The 24,409-nt window shown below is 38.2% G+C and overlaps 1 protein-coding gene across 1 annotated transcript; it reads left to right on the forward strand.

Annotated features, from left to right (window-relative positions):
• Positions 1 to 10: 10 nt before the first annotated feature.
• LOC138117468 (suppressor of tumorigenicity 14 protein-like) lies at positions 11 to 23,944 on the forward strand. Its single transcript, XM_069027809.1, has 17 exons — positions 11 to 88; positions 405 to 573; positions 1,221 to 1,345; positions 2,210 to 2,277; positions 3,247 to 3,425; positions 3,522 to 3,560; positions 4,321 to 4,540; positions 7,248 to 7,387; positions 8,684 to 8,781; positions 9,689 to 9,801; positions 10,498 to 10,631; positions 15,004 to 15,111; positions 16,152 to 16,271; positions 16,836 to 17,019; positions 17,735 to 18,006; positions 19,455 to 19,591; positions 22,183 to 23,944. Exons 1-17 carry the CDS (start codon positions 11 to 13, stop codon positions 22,339 to 22,341), a joined length of 2,343 nt encoding a protein of 780 aa, XP_068883910.1. The 3' UTR covers positions 22,342 to 23,944.
• Positions 23,945 to 24,409: the final 465 nt, after the last annotated feature.

The following is a 24,409-nucleotide window of genomic DNA, read 5'->3' on the forward strand; positions in this document are numbered from 1 at the left end:
TCACGGCATCATGCTCCAGGCTTTTCCCTCCAGCCAGATTTCTGTGTACAGCATTACAGCTCCGGACTCTGAACGGGCTGCAGGGCAGGTAAGAGCCACCAGATAAGCTTTGTAGCAGGAATGCAGTAAATAAATTACCTCTGTCTACTCCTGTGTGCATTGACCCCGTTTCTTCATAAATTGCTCTTAACTAAAGTGATAATAATTCCCCCCCACGCTTTCACAGCTTGAAATGCATAAAAGGAGGAAACAGCCACAAGAGATGCAGGTTTCATGTGTGACATAGATGACAACATCAAATATCTTATCTCAGTTTTAATCTCTTTAAGAGAGTAAATACACCAAAATGTGATACAATATCTCTTCTGTCCTACTAACTGATGCCTTCCATGGTCTTTCTCTAGGAAAGTCCGCAGGTTTGCTACTGCTCATCCTACCAAGATGACTTGTGCCGAAAGTATCGTTCCTTCAAATGGATGAAGTTGTGTTTCTGGAGGAGATGGCTTCTAGGAATATTACCTACAGTCTCTTTAACAGTTGCAGTAATCGTGCTAGTCCGGCACTACTCACTCTGTAAGTGTTACTCCCCAGCGTGGTTTGGGTGGGATGGATATTTCGCACTGTGAAAAGCTCTGCACTAAGCAGCTGAGCACATAACGTGTGTATATAAACTACTGACTTTCCCTTCTTCTTAATGTCTTTGCTAAAGCAGCAAAATACACAGCAACTAGCAATTAGTAGTTGCACAAGAATATTGCAAGTGTGCATTTTATCTCTAAATTTTTTTTTGTCTCTGCTCATGAATACCATCATTATGATAAGTGTTAACTTTTCCAGGAACCTATAGGAATTATCTATTTTCTCTTCACTTCTTTTTAAAACAGAATGAGTACCTAAATTGTTTATGTGCTTTCCCAAATGTCACCACATAGCCATTAAAACCATGCCTCTTCAGGAGGAGAGCACTGCAAAAAATGGAAGCTTAACAATGAAATCTTCCTAGTAGAAATGCCTGCCTAAACCTTTATTTCTTTCCTTTCCTTTCCTGCTGGGCTTTACTCTGTCAGTGGGCCTGACTCAGTGCTCTGGCTGTTACTGCATGTTCCTCTTAAGAGCTAACACCTGCAAATGCCAAGGACAAGCGCATACTTCTGCAAGCATCTTGTCCTGTAACGTTATTAAGTGTGCTAATTGTTTATCTTTTTTTTTTTTTTTCTCAGCTCCAGCTTTTTCCTTTATTTATATTGGTGGAAGTGTAGAAATTCCTAATTTGACTTATACAAATGACCTCAATGATCCAACATCACAGAAATTCCTCCTGCAAGCAAAAGCAGTCCAAAATTATGTAAGTTCCCACATAAGTAGAGCAATATCTTGTAAATATTTATACAGAATCAGACTGGGAATGAGGAGAGGACTCTTGATAGCCATATTCTACTTTTTTTTCCTTTGAAATAATAAGTTTAACGTAAGAGTCTCGGCAGTTTTCAGATTTAGAAATGTAGCTACACAATTGGGGCTGTGTGTCTTACAGTAAGGACAGCATTTTCTAGGTAAAGGTTTCAGGGTTATGGAAAAATAACTTGTCTTGAAGGAAATAGGACAGTGGGTTTTGTTTTATTTTACTTTATTCAAACTCTCTTCTTTATACGTTTTTCTTTTTAATTTTACCTCCAATTCAATGCTTCACCTTTTTTTTTTCATTTTCCTTATCACTCACAACAATGCTTGCTTTCTTCTTGCTTGCTTGCCCTTCTTATGAGCTTCTATTTGTGAGATCAATACTGCTTCCTAGGTACATGTGGGCAGCATTTTGGAAGACAAAGGTGTTCTCTGTTAGCCTGTATTTCCCAAAAGAACTAATCTGGTGACTCAAAGCTACTTTGTGCACAGCCAATACAAGTTGATCATACTGGAAATTTAAAGACTAAAACAAAAATATAAATGTATTCATAATGACTTTTTTCATTACTAACTGTCAGGAACTGTCTCAATGGTTTTGAAATGTGATGTGACTTAAAAGCAAATTTTTAGTGGAATTTAATCCACATTTATTTGATACATGTTGTGAAAATGAAGGACAGTGCTTGTAATGTGGAGGGGTGAGGAAGGGGAAAGAATGAAAAAGACAAGCACTTTATAGTATTAGAGACAATATTGGCACTAAAATTTAATGTCACATTTTCTTTTACCACTATTTAATTGTCAGTTGGCAGAAACATATGAATCTTCCTTCTTGGGAAAGTACTACTTGAGGTCTGTAGTGGCTGCTTTCAGGTAGGTGCTGTTTCAGCATATGGTAGAAATTTGAAATATTAGCTGTGTTTGTCCTTTTTTTCATGTATTTTAAATTAGTTATCTGGAATAACATGCACATCTCTATAAGAGAATTAAAAATGAAGAAATGCACTTAAGTATATGAGCTAAGCTAATTGTGTGACTTCTGTCCTGCCCTGTAGAATTGGTGAGAGAAATTAAGTCTGATTAATTGGTCCTGAGTCTGTGGGTTCTTTTGTTGTCTAATTAATCTATTTTTAATTTTGGAAATAACGATTCAGCACTTGCAGAATCCTATTTTGGTTTTGTCCGTTCCAATGAAGTTCCTTTTTAACCTCTGAAAATAAATCCTTAAATGTATAATTTGGAGCAAAACCCTCTATTTGAGCTCCTGGTAAGAAATGTAAATCCATTGAGCAGCAGGTTACTACAATCCTGGTTACTACAATCTGAAAACCCTGAAGGGTCAGTACACAGGCGATGTCAAAAAGAGGATTGTGGTGGAATCACTGAAGTAATGACTTGTATGTGTATGCTCAAAGATTTTTTATTTCAACAAAAATTATGTGAAATGCTGTATCAAAGTATGGGCATAAAATTCTGTTGTTGTATGGTGCTAGCTTCCATTAAAAAATATTAATTACAGTGTGCCTGGAGCTGTTACATGATCTTAAAAGTGTATAATTATGTAGTAGGGATGGTAACATCCAATTTCATAAAGGATTTCAAGGTGTGGTTTTCAGTCTCAGTGTGTAGCTAGTTAAGCCCCATATGTCAAAAATATTTCTACTGTATAGCAAAAATAATTGTTAAACAAGAGAGTTTTTTGTCACCATGTTTAGCAGCAACTATTGGCACAGAGGTTCAACTGGCTATGAAACTGTGCCAGCCAAAAATGCAGGCCAGGGAAAACCACATCCAAAATTGTAATTAGACTGTATTTACGATGCATTTTTTTTCCTTTCACAGTGAAGGACAATCTGGGCTGAGAGCTTACTTCTGGAATACATTCTGGGCACCACAAGATATGGTTGCTTCTCTTAAAAAATTAACCCCCATGGAACAAAAAGAAATCTGTAATAAAAAAGCAGCTCACTTGTTCAGTTCTGGGGAGGAGGATTTTGATCTTGTTACAATGGATCTTTTTGGTAACAATGTACCTGTCACTTAACACCTATTCTGTCTGTTTTTCTTTCTCCAGTTGGTGTCTTTGGCTTGTGTAGCTGATAGTTATTAAATTTCAGTTTCAGATTCCACAGAATATGATGTGATGCTAAAATCAGGTAATTATGCCTCAATCCTGAGTGACACTACTATGGGGGGGAGTGGAATCCTGTGATAGAAAAATGGCATTTTTCCAGTTATATCTGTAGGGCTTATGAACTAAACCAGACTACAGAATCTCCATGGCTTGTGTTTCAAATGAAGGCTGGATGAAAATACCTTACAGATTTTATTCTGATGTTCTGACTAGAATGGTTGAAATTTAATAGTTCCCACTGAATTGCAGTGAGCTGCGGCTCCTATTTTTGGCATCTCTAAAAAAAAAACAAACAAAAAAACCTCTAAAAAATTATACATCATTTGTCTTGTGATTAGATAATTTTGGTTATAGGTTGTTAGTTATCAGTCAGATAACGCAGAGCTTTAATTCACTTTGCCTGATTTCTTCATATCAAGCATGTCTCGAGATTTGTCTTCGTGTACTTAATGTTCTCATTGCATGGAGAAGGACAAAGAGAAAATGGCAAAGGAAGCAGTAGGTGTGAAGCACAGATTGTAGCAATTGCGGCTGAACAAGCTCCTGCTCATGGAATGTGCAATGAGCTGGTGAGGCTTTGTACTTCCTTGGCCTGAGCAGGAGAAGGTGATGTAGTTGGGTAGGGAAAAGGGAATAGAGTTGTAAATGTAAGAGCAAAAGGGGACTAGAGAAGTCAAGAAATGTGGGTAGGTGATTGTTTCTACCTTGTCTGAAATTTCACCCAAGGACTTGTCTTTCAATCTAACAGTTTTTCATCCACTGATCTACATTCTTTTATGCAGCAATATCCTTTGACCTGTATGCCAAGCCAGGTAACAACAGGACTCTAACTCTGATGAATCCCAAAAAGTCTTTTTATCAATGGAGGCTGCGAGTTCCCTCTAACTATGTGGTGAGACTGGTAGTTGTCACTTTGCATGGTGTCACTCCAGAGAGCTGTGCATCACACCACTTATCAGCATATGATTTCCTTCTTCCACTGCAGAACAAGATCATTACCAGGTATGATATGCAGAGCAAAGATGTTTTACTGAGCTGTACAGAAAATCTCTGAAAATAATCTCTGATAAAATGTGAGATTTGAAAAACAACTTAATTAAAAGTCTTGTATAGGGTAATAAAAAGATCTAAAAAAGTTGGAAGGGACTGATAAGGGTTTTCAAGTCCAATTCCCTGCTCCTCAAAGGACTACCTAAAACTAAACCATCTGACTAAGAGCATTGTCCAGATGTTCCTTGAACTCTGACAGGCTTGGTGCTATGACCCCTTCCCTGGGTAACCAGCTATAAAGTTCTGTGGTGTTTATTCTACACTATGACTAATTCTTAATGGCTTTCATTTCATACAATTACCCTCACAACTCAAAAAGGTACAGATATTTTTTAGAATATTGTATTCTGTTACTGTCAGAAAATACATGTTTTATAGCAGTCCAGTCACAGGTGAATTCCTGTTCATAATAGGGGGGTTGTGTCTGTGGAAGGCTCCATCCTCAGAGTCACTGTGTGGTCCATTTGCATAAGTGAGTTCAGATGATGTTTAAATTTGAGTGGTTACAGTGCTCCTACTTTTCAGAGTCAAATTTCATACACGAACACAAGGAATCTGTCTTCCTCAACCAAATAAATAAAAAATTTGGAGGATCAGAGGATGGATGGTTTCAAGAAGGGAACTTTATTTAATTTTTTTCTTTTAGGAACTTTCAGGAAGAGGTTAGCTGGGCAGGAAGATTCAGCTAGGAATCTGAAATACACTTAACTTAGGAGTGCTACTTGAGTAGGTGGTCCTCTTCAGCTTTATTAATGGACTCATTTCTCTCTATGCAACAAGACATAACAGATTGCCATTGTTGGCACGGAATGGACACAAGATTTTTGTAAGGAGTTACTCTCAAATTGTAGCTTAACAAGGAGAATCCTGTTCCTGCTGCAGGCCAGCATGTGTTCTGCTACTTATTATGGACTATTGCTGTGACTGTTACTCCATTGTGAGTTATTAACACTGGCTCAGCTTTTTAGGAACCACAAATGTAGAGCTGGCCATGAGCACAAAAGCACCTGGAAGACAGCAAGACCAACACAGGTGTCTGATGTAACACATTCAGAGAACACTGATGCAGTAAGCTGTAGGAAAAAAGAATTTGCATTGTTGTCTGTCTATTAAAGAACCAAACCAGAATGTGGCAACTGAAATTATGTCTGATGATACCTCAAAAAAAGCTGACTTTTTTGGTTGCTTTTACTGCCACCCTAGAAAATATGTTGTTTTGCATATGTCTGTTAGTCTTCTGCTTGGGTCAAAAGCAACCTAGTGACATACTTAAGACACATACAGTAGAACAAATAATAATAGAATGTCCGATATCTGTGACAGCCAGTAACTATAGCAGCCATTATTCCCTGATGTTTAGGTCTGGAGTCCCACATGCTGACTGAAATGATTCTCACCAGTTTCTGTAAACTGCAGTAATACATCTGTTCAGTGACAAATCCTAAAGTGTTCAAGCTGAGATGGTGAGGTGTACTGTGAGAGTAAGCATTTCATGTGGACCACTCTCTTCATAGCTTGCCTTGGTGTTCTGATGATACTGTGACAGAAGGTACAGATAGAAGATAAGCCAGGCTGTTGACCGGGTTGATGAAGATGCTGAAATATTTCCACATGGCAACATGGAGAGGACTTAAATTGTTATTTTATAAATGTTTTTTCAGCTGTTATAATATAAAGCATTTAATAATGTCTGCAGGAGAGGCAAATCAAAGATTCATGCACTAGTGTCTCACTTCAAATGGGTGAAAGGAATAGCCTGCTAAAGCAGAAGACAACTACTTTCAATTCAAGGTTCAAAAATTTGATTTTAATATTGCCAAGCTGGATCTCAGTCACATTAAAACTTGAAGCAGGGCTGTGATGGAAATACTGTGTTACTGTGAGGTCTAATCTTAATTGCTTTCTTTTGCTGTGCATAGAAAAAGAGAAACCTGTTAGAAATTTTTAACACACAGATTCACACATATCACAGAATATTCTGAGTTGGAAGTGACCCACAAGGATCATCAAGTTATAAATAAATGAAAAAAGTCCAAAATATGATGTGGGCTGCAAAATGAAGCATAAGAGTGAATTTACAGATGCAAGAAATAGCATCTCACATTACAAGTGGAAGTAAGTTTCAAGCTTCAGGATATAAATTAACTCATTAGTTAAGTAAAAGAACAATAGGAAGTAATAGTTGCCAAGCATGGGGCTTCACATTTTGTGTGATAGCTTTTGTGACACAAAACCAGGCTGAACGTGGATAGACTGGAAGTGTTTTGGGCTCATTTGTTGCATAGATGCTGTTCAACACTGCTGCACTGGCACTTGTTGCCTTTTCATTCCTAACCTCTGCTTTTCAGTATCACCACTGAAGTAATGTAATCTGGCATTGCCTTTCTGATGCTTCTATAGGTATGAAAACTCCAGGGCACTTGTTAAGCAAGAAAATGGTGATGTACACCCAGAGTGACGAAGCCTCACTGCTAGAAAAGTCTAGCATCCTGTGTACTATCAGCTGGGTGGAAGAATAACAGGGTAGCCAAAGGAATGCTTCTGAAACACAGATGCCCTGATCAGTGTTACTTCTGGCCAGTTTCCCAGCAACGATGACAGGAATGTGGGAAATGTTTTGGAACTATTTTTTTTATGCATTTTTTTGGTAACCTTCCAGATGGTGTGGGCCTGGGGCCTGGACTCCTTCTGTTGTACGTTTAACTTCATCAAGCAATGTAATGTTGCTTACCTTCTCACTGGACCGAAGAGGAGAAAGCAACATACTAAAAGCTCACTTTCAAGCTGTTCCTAAAATCAGTATGTAGTTAATAGAAACAAGCATCTGATGGAAGCACACTTATTCCTGGTTTTTCCTCTAAAAAAGTTGATATTGCCTTGAACATATCAGGGTGGGGGGGGGGGGGGGGAATGTTGATGAACACTGTCCCACCTGCTTTAACAGCTTGTGAAGATGATAATAGAATACATGCTTTTGGTTACATCTTACATTGTAACCTAGGACATGTGTGTTTAAAGAAAAAGGAAAACAAGAGCAGTCACTTCTAATTTACCTTTGTCCTTTTTCTGAAAGCATTGTTCAGTGTAGTTAACTGAATAAAGAAAGTGTGTTCCAGACCTAAGAAGTATATTCCAAACCTATGGGGTACTATGGATTTTACATGAGTGCTGTGTGGTGAAATATTTTGAGTAATGCTAAACTGTAGTACCAATTTTAAAAAAGATAATGGGGTTTCACAAGGTCAAGTTTAGCTGCAGTTATTTGGTAAGGTATAAGTGAAAGAGTTTTGACAATGAAACAAGTGACTGTTTTTTAATGTGTGGAACAAGTCACAGAGGATAAACTCCTCCAAAGCTGCCACATTTCAGCTTATGTCTCTCTGCATGCTCCTTATGCAAATACTTATCCCATGCACATTACTAATTAAAATGTCTTTATTGTTCTGAGGATGGGTATTCCAAATTATATTTAGCCCAGGTTTTGCCATAAGTTTTTTTTTTAATTTCAAGTTTGTCTTTTTTTCTGTTATGTTCATGTTTGCATTCACAGTGTTACCTAAAGGGAACCAAAAGCACTAAGGACCAAATGTCTAGGAGAGTCCTTGGTAGAGAATAAAACCTCAAAGATATTGTTCAAATATGGCATGAATTTTCAAACTGAGAACTGACACACAAACTTCCTTGTTTACATGAAATTAATCAGTTTTCACTTCACTGGGCTGATGGCTTTTTTATTTTGAAAATACCTACAGAAAAGTTGGAAGTAAATTGGAAGGGGGAGGTCTGTTGCATCCATATTTAGTTGCTTCTTTCACTTACCATGAAAGAATGCTTTTTTAAAAAAAAATCTTCAGTCAGAGGTGTTTTTTACTTCCCCGTAGTTGTAATTTGATCCAAAAATAAGAGAAATTCAGTGTGATGAGGAGGTGGCAGTTAAGTGATTTTCAGTTAATACAGGAAAAATGTGAGTTTAATACTGTCACAATGTATTCTTCTAGCTCTGTACATAGAGAAGGCTCCTAGCAAGTGAAGTAGACTCTGCACTTTGGTCTAGCTGAGATAATTGTGTTCCTTGCTGTTGTATTTCTTTCCTAGTATGTGGTGGTCATTATATTTCCTGGAATGGGACACTGAGTTCCCCTTATTACCCAAGTTACTACCCACCAAACATTGACTGCACCTGGATCATCAAGGTAAGTGCTGGGAACTCTTCTGAGTACTGATGGCTTTTCTTTATCTTATGTAGACACAAATTTGGGAGAAATGGCTTCTGATGCAGGTGAAACGGAGAGGAAACCTAGTGAGACCACTGAACCTGACTTCTTCTCAGTCACTCATCTCTTTCCTGTCCTATGTACAGATGCCAACTATGGGAGGGAAATATTGCCAACTTCCATTGAGCATTATTCGTGACAAAAACAAATTAATGCGTAAGATGACAACTCCCAGCAGCCTGAGAAAATTAATAATAATCAGAGCTTTTCTTCTATGTCAAAAAGAAAAAATGGTCATGTATATCATGCCTCACATGATGGATACCACACTGTATTTCCCTGAATTCTGCAGAGGCAGGACCTTCTCTAGCTCAGAAATTCACCTCTGAATTTCTAGCAAGTGCTTTGGCAAGACTTAAAATCTGTTCATGATTTCTACCAACTGCCCAATGTGTTAGTCTATTGCTCCATTCAGCATTTCACTACTTTTTTACTTTCCCTGGTAAAGGAAGCTTTTTATGTATGTGACTTGATAACTCTCTACCCTTCATGTACTCAATGAAAATTATTAGCAGCTTGTAGAACAAAACACTCACCTCTGTGCAGGACAGGAACACATGGCATTACAAATTTAGCAGGAACCTCAGATACAGTGCTTTGTGCTGGCTGCACACTCCTTCATCTGGCACAGTGGAGCCAAAGTTGGGTCTAAAAAGGCTTCTATAAATGTTCAAATTAGCAAAGTTTTTTGCTTCTTCAGAGGAGCTAATTTCAATTATAGAAATGCAGCATTTTCAATCCCATAATAAGTAAACCATCTTGGAAGCAAAGGCTGTTTTCATTTTGTGAATGTGTGTCATTCACAGTCATGAATTTTGATTTTTAGGCACCATTATCTGGCTACAAGCTTTCACTAAAAATCCTTGTAATACAAATTCAAGAAAAGTCTCCGGGGTCCAGTAAATGTGATAAAGACTGGTTAGAAATTGATGGAGTTAGGTGAGTATATACATTTCTGACATTAATTTGCACTTTGAAGTTCTGCACATTTAGGCATCCTGGTTTTTTCTTACAGGCATTTGCTTTTTTTTTTTTTTGTTCCCCCTAGAGTAATCATGTAGAAAACTACAAGACTCTATGCAGCTGCAGCTGAACTGTAAATTCCTGGCTGTGGTCTTGATGTGGGTGAAGAGTTTCATAATCAGAAGTTTCACTTTCTTTACCACTTGCTCTTCAGTGATTGTAATTGTTATGCTAACACTAAAAATAACACTATTCAGAGAAATTTGTCTCTTGGAAGGAGCGCATTGAAACAAGCAACAGCTGTTGGATTTGGCTGAACTATTTAATCCTTTCCTGGATTTGTTGCTTTTGGATTTGCAAATCCAAACGGGCAATCTGAAAACAAGTATGCTTGAAACAGTTTGTGTTTATATGGTAGATCCTGACACCGATCATCTTGCTGTATTTTATTTCGAAGTCCGCTAGTCCCAAAAAAGTTGCGGAGTGGAAGAAATTTGTAACTAGGCTTTCTAATACTTCTGTTGGACTGTTTTTAACACCAAAATACAGCTGATCCTTACTGCATTGTTTTGAAGCTTTTTGACGTCACCACCATTCAGTAAAAGGAGACACAGCTGGATGGTAGTGGCCAGTTTGGTTAGAAATTATTATTTCTCACTTTTGCCTTGCTAGATACTGTAAAGCTCTTTCAGAAAACAACAGAAACAGAGAATATGGCTATTCTGTTGCAATCAACTTCCATTCTGATGAGCTGGTCACCCACAGAGGGTTTTATATTGAATACAAAGCCTTCAGTCACACAGACCGTAAGTTATTGAGCACACACTTTAATTTTTAAGGAGGAATCTTTGAGAAACCCTGCTTGACAGACCAATCATATACAATTCAACCTGGCTATTTTCTTAACCTAATTGCAGGAGACAAAAGTGTAAAATGTTGTTATGCCTTTAGTTAGACAAATAGAGGTAAAAATTTACATGTAAGATGCTTTTAGAAGCAAGTACTTATTTTCTAACTTTTATCAACACTTCTGTAAAATGGGGAGTAAAAGTAAAATTTCTCAGTTTCTGTAGATATAATTATAAGGCACTTTGCTGACACCTTAAAATAGCCAAGCTGCGACATAAAAATAGAATGGCAGAGGTCCTCTAAGCATGGCTCTTCTGCCAACAAAAGTTAACCATGAATACTTAGCCTTCTCTTTAAAATCACAACTCAAGATCAGTGCTCTAGATCAGTTTCCAGGTTTAGACAAACTATTAAGTTTTACTGGCAGTCAAAGAGGACCCTTGCTAGAAGATGTTGCAGAAATATGTCTGGGTTTTTTCTAGACCTTTCCTAACTCCCCAGTCTATGTAGTTCTGGATCAGTGTTAGCTTTTGGGAGGCTTCCAGATGGTGGAACAGGAATTTTCAGGAGATACACATATTTACTTGTGATATTTCTTAGAAAAGATGCAATTTCTGATTTTTTAAATACCTTTTATTTTCTTTATCCAATAATGTCTAGGTAGTTAAAGTTCTCTGTGATTTCAAGAGATCAGTTCATTTTGAGAAGCCTCTTCAAATCCTCAGCTTGCTTGTCTGAATGTAGTTCTGTTCATTGTTGACATAGAAGCATTTAATTATTAAGGTCTCTGGTAAAGATTTTTGTTTCATGCCTTTCACTCTAAGTGGTAGGTTTTGTGGTCAGTCATTCTGTAAGACTCACACATTTTCAGGGATTTCTTCTTCCAACAATGTGGGTCTCTTTCTACTAGAAAAAGTTACCAACAATTCTGAGTTCTGTGGTTACTCTGGTTACTGCCTCAAAAAGGCTAAAAAGAGTCTAAGCCCAAGAATACCTTTTTTAACAGAGAAAATCCCCAGTCTTGATTGTGTGTATCTGTGTGCTCTGCTTCTAGCACTGAGCCAGCAAGCAGATGGCTCAAAGTTATTTAACCAATTCTTAGTCACAATCATAAGGCTCTGTATAAAGACTCAGGAGGAGTGGAATAGCTGTGATGTGTCAGTATCAAGTTGTGCAGTAGTTTGTGGAAGGATGTCTGAGATACCAGCATGGATTGAGAGCACTGGCCTATATCAGCCTTGCCCGTAGCAGTAGTAATAGGAGAAGGAAAAAAAATAAAGTCATGTTCTCCCACATCTTTAGTACCTGCAGTCACCCACCTGAGATTAGTTTCTTCCCACTGCTGGGTGCCTATCAAAGCACAGTTACTAAAAATCACAGGCACTGCTCTGAGCTGACCTGGAAAGCAAATGCCAGCCATCAGCTGAATAATTTCAGGGAGAGATGACAAGAAAATGGACTACTGCTCAACTACTGCTTTGAGCTCGTGCTGGCTGTGTAATGTGTGCTTTCCTCCCACTGACATCACATGCAAGGCAGTGAACAGGACTAAATTATTCCTGACTGGAACTGACTAAACAACTGTGGGACAAATGGATTTGGTCTCTCAATCTGATGCAGCTCTTAATTTGCTTATGGTGCTAAATGGGAGAAAGTTTAATTTAATTTGACTTGGGCAGGCAGAGGAGTGGTTTGGGCTACTTATTCTTTCAGAGATTTTTTTTTTTTCTTGCACATCTGAAAGAGTGAAGGAGAACAAATATTTTTTATATATTGGAAAGAAACAACTTACCATCTATACTAGTAGTTAGTTTATGTGAATGTGAAAGAAATTCTTGGTCAAAGGCTGTTTCATAATGAGATTGCAAGATTATTGGGAAATGTTTGATAAAGCACTTATTTGCATCAGACACTGAGTGTAGCAACACAGAGATCAATTTCTACAAAATTTTAATATCAGGAAATATGTATTCATAATACTAAAAAGAATGCCTAGTTTTGATTTTATTTTCCTTCTCCTTAGCTCCTGCCGTACAAAATGCATTACCTTAACAAATTAAAGAAGTGCTTCCTATCAGTACTTCTGTATCTGTGGTGAATGACTTTCAACCCTTAGAGACAATTAATGGGAATTTAATTGGCTAAGTCTATTTAGGTGAATATTGACTCATTTAATTCAGACTGCTTGATAAAAATCTTTGACAGATTGTGCCAAATAAGATATTATTTCTTTTTTAATATTAAATTTATTTTACAAAGGACACTAGCTTTAATTTTTAATGGCCATTTTAATATTTCTTCATGGTAGAGTCCTGTATTTAGACTGTATCGATAATTCTAGTGTCATTGATTTCTCATTTTTCTAGCTTGTCCTTAGATATACAGACAGAATGTGCATTCCTTCAAGAAATCAGTCTGAATGCTGGAAAAGCTGCTCAGATGGTAGTGATAAATTGGATTGGGGTAGAGCAACTATTTCTTGTTGCTTTCTGTAAAGAGCTTTTTCCACAAAGTTGAGAGATTGGCTGAAATTATCTCTAAACTACTGCTGGCAATCTTTAAGATCACATGAAGGATGTGGGTGAAGATGACAAAGTCTGGAAAAGAGGCTGTGTAATGTGTCCCTTTAAAGAGTGGGAGAACAGAAAAATCAACAGGGAATTTTACACCAATCTTTATAAGTTAATCTTCCAAAGGAAAAAAAAAAATGCACAAGAAGTAGCCAAAGTAAGCTATTTGTAAATAGTGAAAAGAATATTAAAACCGGCATGGAGATTTAAAATTTTGTTTTAGTTCCCTGCTGTGAGAGGATAAATAGAGAAGTTGTACTTTGACACGGTCTTGTGTGACAAGCTTATCAGCAAGTAAAGAAAATGTGGGGAGAAAAAATACAGGAAACTGTGTCCACAGAATGAGTGGTCAAGACTCATTACCAAAGAGGAAGGATATTTTTAATGTCATTCTGCCAATATTGTTATGGAATGTCACATAATTTTTGTTCACGGTCTAAATGATGAATTAGAGTAGATGCTTATGAAATAGGAAAACTGTTACACAATAGAAAGATGGGTGTATTTAAGAGGGATGTATTTGTAAGTGGTCCTGAGAAGCTGCAGAATATATATGGAGAAAAATAAAGACAAGAATATGAGTCAGCAATGCCCTGGAAGCCACGAGGGTCAATGGTGTCTGGGGCGGCATCAGGCCCAGCATTGCCAGCCAGGCGAGGGAGGGGATTGTCCTCCTCTGCTCTGCACTGGGGCAGCTTCACCTCAAGTGCTTGGGGCAGTTTTGGGTGCCACAGTATAAAAAATATTAATCTATTAGAGAGTGTCCAAAGGAGGGTAATGAAGATGGTGAAGGGCCTTGAGGAGAAGCTGTATGAGGAACAACTGAGGTCACTTGGTCTGTTCACCCTGGAGAAGAGGAGGCTGAGGGGAGACCTCATTGCAGTTACAACTTCCCTGTGAGGGGAAGAGGAGGGGCAGGCACTGATCTCAGATACCAGAGATCTCTGCTCTCTGGTGACCCATGACAGTCCTGAGGGAATGGTCTGAAGTTGTATCAGAGGAGGATTAGGTTGGATATTAGGAAAAGGTTCTTCAACCCAGAGGGTGATTGGTCACTAGAACAGGCTCCCCAGGGCAGTGGTCACAGCACAAAGGCTACCAGGGCTCAAGCAGCATTTGGACAATGCTCTCAGGCACAGGGTAGGACTCTTGGGGATGGTGCTGTGCAGGGCCAAGAGTTGGGCTATGAAGTTGATCCCTGTGGGTCCCTTCCAACTCAGAATATTCTGTGATTCCTTGAAGATCTGAATGTAGGTAATGAAATGGAGATGGGGATTGCCTACATTGCTTTTTTTGCTAAAAGATGGGGGGCATGATTGTTGCTCAAAAGCTGACTTGTGAGTCAAAGTCACAAAACACTCTTTGTGAGTTTTGTTTGTATTTGGTGTTTCATTGGTTGGTTGTCTTTGTTCTGGGGTTTTTTAAGTGTCACATTAGGATGTAAGACAGGAATTTGAAAATACCTTTCCAATCACCAGTGGGAAGGCTTCAGCTAGAGTACTGTACCTAAATTAGGCACTGCATTTAAAAGAAGATAGGGAACATTCAAAAGATGCCAGAAAGAGTGACCAGAAGGTAATCCAAGGCCAGAAGTTACAACACAAGTCTCTCTGTTACTGGATGCTATCAGAACCAAGGTAGATAAATATCTGACAGAAATGGCACAGCAACATCCAGGGAACCTCTGATAGGGAGTGTGTGTAGCACATGGCTGTTGTCTGCTACTTGTATTATAAATTTACAGGCCATTTTTCTTCAGGTTGTTATCCAGAACAATTGAACTGTGGTGATGGGAACTGTAAACCTCAGTACAGGTCTTGTAAAGATGATGGCAGGTGTGGGCAGGACAGTGATGAAAACAACTGCTGTAAGTATGTATTTATAGCTACTTTCCAAAAGATGGTGGAAGGCAGAAGCAGGAATATGCATATTTTAATGGTTAAACATGCTGTTTCTAGATATTTTTTTTTGTGGCACAAAGTAAAAGTTTCATAACAGTGAACACAGAACACGCAAAATAAAAAACTAGGTTTGGGGACAGTTTAGACAATTAATGAAGGAAAATCCAAGATAGCAGGGATTTTAGTAAAGACACCAAACCACATTTTGCTGGTGATCCTGTTGGAAGAGTAATTTTTCCCCAAATGCTGTTGGATCAGTACCACATAATTTAAGGAAGAGAGACATAGTAGGCTGGGGACTTTTGCCACATTGATGGTCTTTTTACTGTAGATCCACAATGGTTGTGGGCTTTGCTGGTACTACCAATGGCACCCTAGTGACTTGCTGCATTTTGCTGATATAATTTTTGTCTTGCTTTCAATCTTGAGTCCTTGAGGTAGCCAAGAATATGTCTTTGTTGAAGTAAACCTACCTCCCACTGTTTCGAGGTCTGTGTAAACAACTGGTAATGAGAATACTAGTAATGGAAGCCAATTGCTGAGATCTATCAGGATTCTCACATAGTAAACTGTGATAGTCCTTAGTCAGAAATTTATTGGAGAGGTATAAAGCTCTTCCACAGTTTTCTCAAGTTCACTTGAAAATGAAAAGATGCTGTGAAGATTTATGATTTGTAATGCCAGTAGTGCTGGTGAAGGCAAAAGAACAGATCTGACAAGCCTCGCTTACTCAGTTTAGAGTTATGTAAAATGGGAGTGTGGACAGTTGGAGGCTCTTCGTTTTCCCCAGGAATAGTGGAGACTGAAATTAGTGTGATCATTAATTAGAGTGGATCATTCCCCTGTCCCCTCTTCACAGAGGGACCGGTGTACAGCAGTATAGACTACTACTTCAAGCAGGCTAGAACATGTAGCTTTGAACAACTTGTTGAATGTGCAAGGTTTTGTTAATAATTTGAAAGCATGACTCCGAACATGTGACACTATCTTTTCTCTCCCATTTCAGCCTACAAAAGTTGCTCCCCTTATGCATACAAATGCCTCAATGGAAAATGCTTGCTGAAACCAAATCCTGAGTGTGATGGGAAAAGAGACTGTACAGATGGATCTGATGAAATGAACTGTGGTGTGGTAACATTTGTTTTTAAATTTTTTAATTACTTGGGAAACTAAGTCAGCAATTTGTGTTATTATTAAGCATTATTGGATTAACAATTGACTAAATCAAATATGAATTTTAAAAAATGAATTTCCTGGTAACATCTGCATGCAAATGTCTGTCTTGAATTCTGCACTGTTTCTTTTAAATCAACTCATCCATTCTGTCTATTATGACTTATTTCAATCAATGCACTTCCAGGATAAGCAGGTAAGTCTTGCTGCTTTTTTGAGCTGAATGAAATGCAGTCAAGGAGCTGTGTTTGTAAGGAGGGAAAAGATATGAGAATTATTCAAATGAACTTTAGAATTGTGCTTAATCTCCTTTTGAGTTATTCAACTCTTTACAAAGCTGCATGGGAGGATAGACAATGATTGGTTTATATCTGACCTGCCCATTGAGTGAAAATGGGCAAGTACTCACCTTTCTACCAATTGCACAGTAAGGTCTAAGGGTAAAAGTTTGTGTCAAGCATGACAAAGTGAATTAACTGGTGGGCTTTTTACTAATTTATTAAATTATTTCTATTAGCTTGTGGAAGACACCAGCTTAAGAAAAACAGAATTGTTGGAGGTGAAGATGCGAGATCTGAAAAGTGGCCTTGGCAAGCAAGTTTACAGATGGGAGCACATGGCCATGTGTGTGGTGCATCTGTGATTTCCAACAGGTGGCTCATATCTGCTGCCCATTGCTTTCTGGATTCTGATTCTGTGAGGTATGAAGAAATTATACTGTTGTAGAGTATTTGCAGTTTAATAACCTTATAAAGTTGCTTTCAATAATTTGTAGAAGCTATTCCTTGTCCAGATAAGTTGATCCAGGCTATAACTTTGTTACATGACCTCACTACATAAACACTCGGTGTTGTCTTCTGGCTTCAAAACGCTTAAGTTTTTGAAGTTATTCTTTTGTTTCCGTTGCCAGTGAATCCTACATGATAGAAGACTGCTCTTTTAGATTTAGGGTAAACACAATTTTTTTTCCCCCCCTTCTTTTCAAAAGGCAGGGATTTTATGAGTAGAAGCTATGGCCTTTTTTTTTCCCAAGACAGGTCCTATTTATTGATCAATGGAGTGAAAACCCCCTAATGTTCAGTTTAGGTAGTGTAAATTGAAAATGCATACCTCCTACATGTGGTAAGGAGGAGACAGAGTTTAATAATTTACTTTTGTGAGTTCCAAATCATGCTGCATAGCAAGGAATTGGTCTTATAGCTCCAAGAAATTAAATATTTTCAAAATAGCAAGTAAAAACATTACTTAATGTTTTAGCAGACAGAGACTAGAGTGCACCCATCTTCTGAAGTCATATTCTATTCCATGAACTTTGGTTTTGATGAATGTCCTCAAACACTGAAAGGTAGTTAAAATGGAGTGAACTAACACTGCATTGCTTTCCAATGGGACGTTCTAAAAACTTTTTTTTTACAGATACTCTGTTCCGATGCAATGGAGAGCGTATATGGGCTCACATACTATTAATGAAAAGAACAATCGTGTAGCTATAAGATCAATCAAAAGGATTATTGTCCACCCACAGTATGACCAATCTATCTCAGACTATGACATTGCCCTGTTGGAAATGGACACGCCTGTACTCTTCAGTGAGCTGGTACAGCCCATTTGTTTACCCAGCACCTCTAGAGTATTTCTTTATGGAACTGTCTGCTATGTAACTGGCTGGGGAGCCATAAAAGAAAATAGTATGTTCATTTCCTGGATATACTTTTTGAAAGTTTGGCTTAGTTTTAAACTCTAACAATGAAATATTTATACTTGTAAGCAAAAAAAACCCCATGTGGTTTACTTAGTGTGTCTGTAAAAAGCCAGAAAAGATCTCCTTAGCTACAGCCTGTGAATTCTGAATGGCTGCTTGGGTGGCAGGTGATAAGTGACAAAATGCATACTTGGGTGTCATAGATCATTGAAAAGTAAATTATTATAGATTTACAAAAATGTGCCCATTTTCATGCTCATGACTCATTTTATCTGGTGAATAGAACCTTGCAGGTAAAGAGATCAGTGACTTGCAACTATTGCAGAGAAAGAATTTGTTTCTAAGATTGATTGACAATATGGAGCCATAAGCAGCAATAATTGCAAAAAAAATTGTGGAGGATTTTTTATTTCCTCTGTCTTAACCAAAGGCAGTTTAAAGTATGCATCACAAAGAGTTCTGCCTCTGTGTAGCTTGGAGCAGCTGGCTGCAGTGGGGAGGCAGGAAAAAGCACACTGAGTTGAAGAGGGGTGGCAGGGGAGTCTCTGAGATCTTTGCCCTGTCTCGCCATTAAACAGCTCGAAACCTGGGCTTGGAGAGCATCTCAGCACATCAGAGGTGTTAGGATATTTAGCTCACGAGGGCACCTCATGTCAATAGTACAGAATTAAGCTCTTAGCATCATTTGTGAATTACAGACTTGGGGGGGTTTTTTTAATTATTTGTTTTTCCCTGCTCAGCTTTATTCCTCAGTTTCTTCCCTAGAACTGAAAGGGTGGAAAACAATACAGAAATTGCATTTTGTAGGACTTGGATGTTGTTTGGAGCACAACCATGGTGTAAATAGTAACAGAAAGCTTCAGGCATAATTTGAAATGTCATTTACAGTTAGTCACCCTGTGTGCAGTCTTATCTTACAATTTGCATGGCACTTTTACTACTTTTTGGCAGAATAAGGTCATAAGGATAAAGTCTAGGGAAATGGAAAGGTGGTGCATTGGAACCTCTATGGCTATAGGGTAGTGTGGACAACAGCTTTCATAAACTAGGGCAGGCACCATGGGAAGGGAAGGGAAGGGAAGGGAAGGGAAGGGAAGGGAAGGGAAGGGAAGGGAAGGGAAGGGAAGGGAAGGGAAGGGAAGGGAAGGGAAGGGAAGGGAAGGGAAGGGAAGGGAAGGGAAGGGAAGGGAAGGGAAGGGAAGGGAAGGGAAGGGAAGGGAAGGGAAGGGAAGGGAAGGGAAGGGAAGGGAAGGGAAGGGAAGGGAAGGGAAGGGAAGGGAAGGGAAGGGAAGGGAAGGGAAGGGAATTACTCTGCTGTCATTAGCTGGGTAGATTTTGAGTTTGAAGCAATTTTCCTTTGTTTTGATAATTTGTATCTCTATAAAAAACTTCTGCCACCTTAACCTCTGCAATACAATTTGTATTTTTTTCTAGGTCATCTTGCCAAAACACTGCAGGAAGCTCGAGTGAGAATGATTAACCAAAGTGTTTGCAACAAGCTCTATGATGATCTTATTACTTCACGTATGCTGTGTGCTGGGAATCTTAATGGTGGCGTTGATGCATGCCAGGTAATCTGGAACTTGTACAATGAGATGTCTTGAGTGTGAGTATATGGTTAATTTAACATGGCAACAAAAAGCCCACCAAAATAAGGAAGAAAATTTGTCATAGATAATCTCTTACTCTCTTGAGAAATATCATTTTGCAAAGACAAGGGGTAAAATGTGTCAAGAAGAATTCTTTTTCATCTTCAACATTCATATTTCATACAAGAGAACAAAAATATAAAAGGAATCAAGATGGGTCCATCTGTGAATTATGTTATTTGTATTAATTTCTTTTTATCTTTTTTAATATCTGGGTATGGAATTGCTAAAATACTGTAAAAGTAGGATGAGTAATGTATTGTTACAGTAGCAAAGAAATACGAAAGGAAAAGCTAAACTAAGTTTGGGAACGGCAGCTGCAATGGTGCTTTTTAATTTCAAACATTCATTCATGTGTATAATTACAAGTTGTGACTACATCACAGTAGCGTAAGTTATAAAACCCAACTTGTTTACACACACAATCAGAAACTGCTTTTTGGCCATACTTCACCTGTCCTGACTCTGCCTTCTTTCTCCTTCTTAGTTATTAGACTAGTTGTGTACTTCATTGGTGTTCAAACTTCTGATGATTAATATCAACTTTATAAATATGGTTTTTTATACCAGTTACTGTGTAAAGGGGATAGAAATCTGTTACTGACTATTAGACTGAGGTAATTTTTGTGTAATATATAAACTTTATTATTTTAATGCAATAGGATAACTTTTGCAAGGTTGTAGCTCATGATGGGTCAAATGTTTTTAACACAATAGACTATTTGTAGAATTATTTTTCAGTCTCTAAGATCTAATTAAAATAATTATTATTTTTATTAACATTATGTAGAGTTTGTCTGCAAACTTTGACCTTGGAATTGTTTTGCTAAAATATGTTAATTTAGAGGGGTGATGTTCCTCCAAAAAATGTGTTGCTTATGAAATGGCCTTGAATTTTCAGATGGGCATTTTTAACCAATTCAGCTATACATCATACTGGCCAGTTTCCAGCATGAGGTGCTGTGTCTGAGTTCTAGCATGTTGTCCCTCTGGGTCTCTAAGTTCTTAGTCTGGGGAGCATCTTTGTTTTGGTTTGGTTTTTTTTTGCTTTCTGTAACTAGTAGATGTATTATATAATATATAGTATGTATTTCTTGTACAGTGCTAGAGAGGAATGACACTGGGAGTTCAGGAAACCCCCATAGCACCCTAAACCCCCTTTACTATGCTTTCAGGCTTGTGAGCATTCTGTTTTGTTTCACTTTTTCCAGGACATGTAAGTGGTACATGTGTTGCACAAGTTATGTAAAGCTTCCAAATACTTTTCATCTTTAGGGGATCTTATACACGAGAAATAAAAAATTTACCTGTTCAGACTAGTTTTTATCACTCTAGGATATTCTTTGATCTTGGTTCCTCTGCTTAGGATCCTTCCTCTCCCCACTGGCATACAGCCCCTTTCATCTTTCAGAACTGGCTGAGTAATTGGCTACACAGCCTCCTTTCTCGAGTCACTTTGACATCAGTCTCTTGGATTATCAAAAAATTCTAGTGTGACAGCAGCCTGAGAGAGAGGAAGAGCTCTGGCTTCTTCTCTTATCTTTAGATAATTTTGTATCACCATAATACATAATTTTGTTTGGTTGGGTGATGAAGACTTTCTGTTATTACCCTTTTCTCAGTACATGGCTTTCCCCTGACCTCTTACATGTTTTGGCTCCAGCTGAGGGCTCAGACAAACGCCAGGGTCAATTTAGAGGCTGCTGACTTCCTTGTGTGCATTAGGAACAGCTGCAGGGAGGAGCTGCCCTGTAGCTGCCCAGAGCTCTGTGAACAGACCAGTTCACAGAAGACGTACAAGGTTAAAGCAGTGAAGGGCAAAAAAGCATTGATGAGCCCAAATGCATTTTGATCCTGTGAACTGAATTTAATGGGAATTTTTGTTTTTCTACATTGCTGTGCAAACCTGCATGCTCCATTTGAGAAGCCAGTTCTTATTTGCATATTCCTTAGTCTTTGTTCGTTCTTCTGCCTCTCCAAAGTAGTCTGCTGTATATTCAGTCTCGATTATAAAACTGCCGATAATACTTAATTGTGCCTGACTTGTTTGTTGGGTTTGGGTTTGTTTTGGTTTGTTGGCTGTTTTTGATTGGGGGTGTGTGGTATCTTTCTGTTCCTATTTAACCCACAGTCTGAGAAATCTGCCTTCAACCTGTGAACAATTTAAGTTCAAATTGTAGTAGAATTCCCCATTTCCATCCCTGTGTTCTTCTCTCCCTATTTGGGCTGTGGTGAATTATTCTATGAATCCTGTAATGGGACATTATCAAGGAGTAATTTTATAAACGGCTTCTTCCCGTTGGCTTTATACTGACTAGGGTGCTACATACATAAGTTAAAATAATTGAATAAATTTGACATCTGTCTGGGTACATTATAATAAGAAATAAGATTCTAATACTAAGTTTTAATTTGAGAAAAAGAGGGGCAGGTATTTACTGTTCTTAAATAACCTATTTTTTATTACAGTGCTCTGTGTGCATGCACTAATGGCTGGACTTCCTTCATTTTAGGGAGATTCTGGAGGTCCCTTAGCCTGCACAGGGAAGGGAAATAGATGGTACCTTGCTGGCATTGTGAGCTGGGGTGAAGGGTGTGCTCGGCGCAATCGTCCTGGTGTGTACACCAAGGTGACAGCACTTTATGACTGGATCCGTCGGAATGCAAACTGATGAGCCAAGGAGAAAATGCAGATCATCTCTGTGTGAAAGCTGCTTCCTACTGTAGTCAATTTGATGATACAACATGAAAATTCCATTGACTGTTCCTTTGTGAAAGATACACTTTTTTAATGAAGAAACTATCATTTGCGGTTCACCTAGCAATAACTGTTCAATCTCAGAGGAACTTCAGATTCCTTATGGATTCATCTTCCTTAGGCCCATTTGCAGAAACAGCACTGCCTTAAAAACAAGATAAAATGGATTAGAACCTGTAACAAAAATCCAGCCACACCTCATTCATAAACCTTCTCCTCTCCTTCCTTGTCCCTTGTTATCTATATTTGTTTCCACACGTGCATATCTGGATAAAAATGACCACATGCCATATATATTCAACTCCTTAGGGATGTTACAGGATTCTAAACACAAATAATTATTTCATAGTTCTCAAAAAAACGAATAGTGTATTGTGTACAAAGCTGAGATGAATTCATTCTAGTTACATGCCACTGCTTGACTTTTACTTTCTGGGCTGTAACTTTTGGGATCTCTACTGTGTTTTCTTAAAAATTCCAGATATGTAGCTCAAAAATGTCAGGATGCAAGAAATTTTCATTAAAGAACTGGAAAAGCATAATTTAGGTTCTTTGGGATGATGTCTAAATAAAAGGAAGGAATTAATGTGTTGTAATTCATTAAACAAAAGAAAACTTTAATGCTTTCTTACAGTCTCTTTAGAATTGAACTAACTGTAGAGTCTAATGTTTGCAATATGTTACAGGTATATTTCTCCAGCTTTGGCTCTGGCATGCAGTGTGAATTTTTGGCATGTTCCTGGTACGTTAGGATTGTTTTTCCTGCTGTCCTTGGTCCACAGTAAGCAGAGTTTCAGGCTCCGGAATTTTTTGTTGTTGTTGTGTATCTTTCTGGGCTGTGCCTACAAGGCCACACTAAATTGAAATGGACATAAAAGGAAAATGGGTTTATGTGGTTGGATGCATCCTTGGGCTCAAAGAAAGTAAAAGAAGAAATGACAGTAACATTCCTTTAACCCTGGCAGTAAATCTAGTTTTGATAATTTTAATCTCCTGATGAGCTTCCCACTCCAAATCTAGCCAATTTAAGGTTTCCAAAGCTGTTTATGGGACTTCAGAATACCAGTACTTAGCTTAATAAAAGAATTGTCTAGATGGCCTTAAGACCATTTAGATGGTCTTTAAGTTGTGCTCAACATTTGGAAGTGTTTAGCCTTCACCTTTAACATATATATTAAAAAATGAAGCTGGCAGTTTGAATAGCTGTCATTGCTGTCTACAAAGCACACTTACTCTGCAGTACATATGTGATCTTTGTTTAATGTTAGACCCACCTTGGCAGCATGTGGGGAAAATGTTGAAAAGAACCAGTACTGTAATCTGCATACAGTGAGGTTCCTCTTTCTAACACTGCAATTGCTCTTCCATCCTTTCTCGTGTTGGGCATCTTGCCCTGGCTCATGTCAAACTTACAGCATGAGCTATATTCAAAGCCTGTATGTTAGGAGATTTGTTTCTTTAATGGCTAGTCAATTATTCACATCTTCCTTTTTAATAAACATATGCTAAAGCTGTGAGTGGCTGTGTTTTATTTGTTTGGATGTGCCTCTGAAATTCTCAACCCCAGGTGCAATCAGAACTGCATTGATGCCTGGGACTTTCCTCTTTTTGTAAAGCTGAGCCTAGTGCTCCCCTGTTACTAAAGGGTGTATTTAAGGGCACAAGTTTCTTTTCCTTTTGTTGAAACCAGAGATGTCTTGCCTAGGGAAGAAAACAACTTTCATGCTGTTCTCTTTTAGATAAAACCTGGCCCAGAAAGTTCAGGTCAGTTCTTGACTTCCCATTTTCTCTGAGAGTTTCTCGGCAGCATGTCAGAAGGGTCAGTATTTCACATGGAAGAAATGCACCAAGTGTGGAAGTTAGATCCCCTAGATGAAATAAACCCAAGTCTTTAAGAAGCTTCTTCACAAATATGTAAAATAAAATAAGGACTTTGGCCTTTGCATGGTGAGAGCTGTATAATCATTAACTCTCTCTTAGAG

This window comes from Aphelocoma coerulescens, chromosome 1 (genome assembly GCF_041296385.1).
Source record: "Aphelocoma coerulescens isolate FSJ_1873_10779 chromosome 1, UR_Acoe_1.0, whole genome shotgun sequence".
NCBI lineage: Eukaryota > Metazoa > Chordata > Aves > Passeriformes > Corvidae > Aphelocoma > Aphelocoma coerulescens.

Bases quoted from the DNA above. Each gene is read 5' to 3' on its own strand.
- LOC138117468 (XM_069027809.1), top strand. From the start codon at position 11: ATGCTCCAGGCTTTTCCCTCCAGCCAGATTTCTGTGTACAGCATTACA. The intron at 4,541-7,247 runs GTATGATATGCA...GTAACCTTCCAG, and splicing joins CAGAACAAGATCATTACCAG to ATGGTGTGGGCCTGGGGCCT. The intron at 18,007-19,454 runs GTATGTTCATTT...ATTTTTTTCTAG, and splicing joins GGGAGCCATAAAAGAAAATA to GTCATCTTGCCAAAACACTG.